Source organism: Penaeus monodon, chromosome 28 (assembly GCF_015228065.2).
Source record: "Penaeus monodon isolate SGIC_2016 chromosome 28, NSTDA_Pmon_1, whole genome shotgun sequence".
Taxonomy (NCBI): domain Eukaryota; kingdom Metazoa; phylum Arthropoda; class Malacostraca; order Decapoda; family Penaeidae; genus Penaeus; species Penaeus monodon.
Genome location: NC_051413.1, coordinates 5,117,382 through 5,118,108, shown reverse-complemented (window position 1 = coordinate 5,118,108; position 727 = coordinate 5,117,382). Strand labels below are relative to the sequence as shown.

At 38.9% G+C, this 727-nt stretch overlaps 1 protein-coding gene across 1 annotated transcript in view; it reads right to left on the bottom strand.

Annotated features, from left to right (window-relative positions):
• Positions 1-727, bottom strand: part of LOC119591316 (ATP-binding cassette sub-family G member 8-like) — a gene marked incomplete in the record, with an annotated part of 74,919 nt that overhangs the window by 59,365 nt on the left and 14,827 nt on the right. The window contains 1 exon segment of the mRNA XM_037940047.1: positions 40-137. Within this exon segment, the coding sequence (XP_037795975.1) occupies positions 40-137 (98 nt within the window).

Sequence of the window (727 nt, the reverse complement as noted above, 5' to 3'; positions counted from 1 at the left end):
TCCCAGCTCACACTCCTACTTGGGCCACAGAGGCATTACCTGGGCGCGTGGGCGGGGGCGGGCGCGGCTCTGAGATCGTGGAGGGCGGCACGGAGTAGCGTCTCTCCATTGTGTTCAGTTCCCATAATTCACTCATTCTGCAGAGGAAGAAACAGGAAGATTAGTATTTAGTGTTAATCATATGTGGACATTGTTAAGTATTCATTTGGTCGGGATACTTCTGTTGAGGAAAAGAATAATAATGTTGATTCGATGTGTTATTTTATGCTACTGTAAAAGTCTTAGTGCTTTACAGATCCTGTTTTGACTATTTCCCTCCTTATCCAGATAAAAAGAATAGTTTATATGAGCTGGATGAAGGGGGAAATAGCAAAAGAAAAGACTGGGAGCACCTACGCTAAACATTAATTTACTCATGTTACAATATATTCTACAGTAGTATTCCTTAATATTTGTATAAAAGAAAACGATACGGAACTCGGATATAAAAGAAAATGTAGATGTAGAAAACAAGGCATTGTTTTAGGGGTGACTACTCGATGTTCAGTCTCAGGTACTACCAAGCTTCCACCGTTACACATTAAAGAGATCTAATGGAATTATTAATAATCGATGATCAAAAAATTATTAAATCACCGAGTAGATATAGCATCGGGGCGTTTAAGTGAATGAGGGTCTATGTGAATGTAATTTTAGGTGAGAGAATATTTAACGCATCATGTTCACA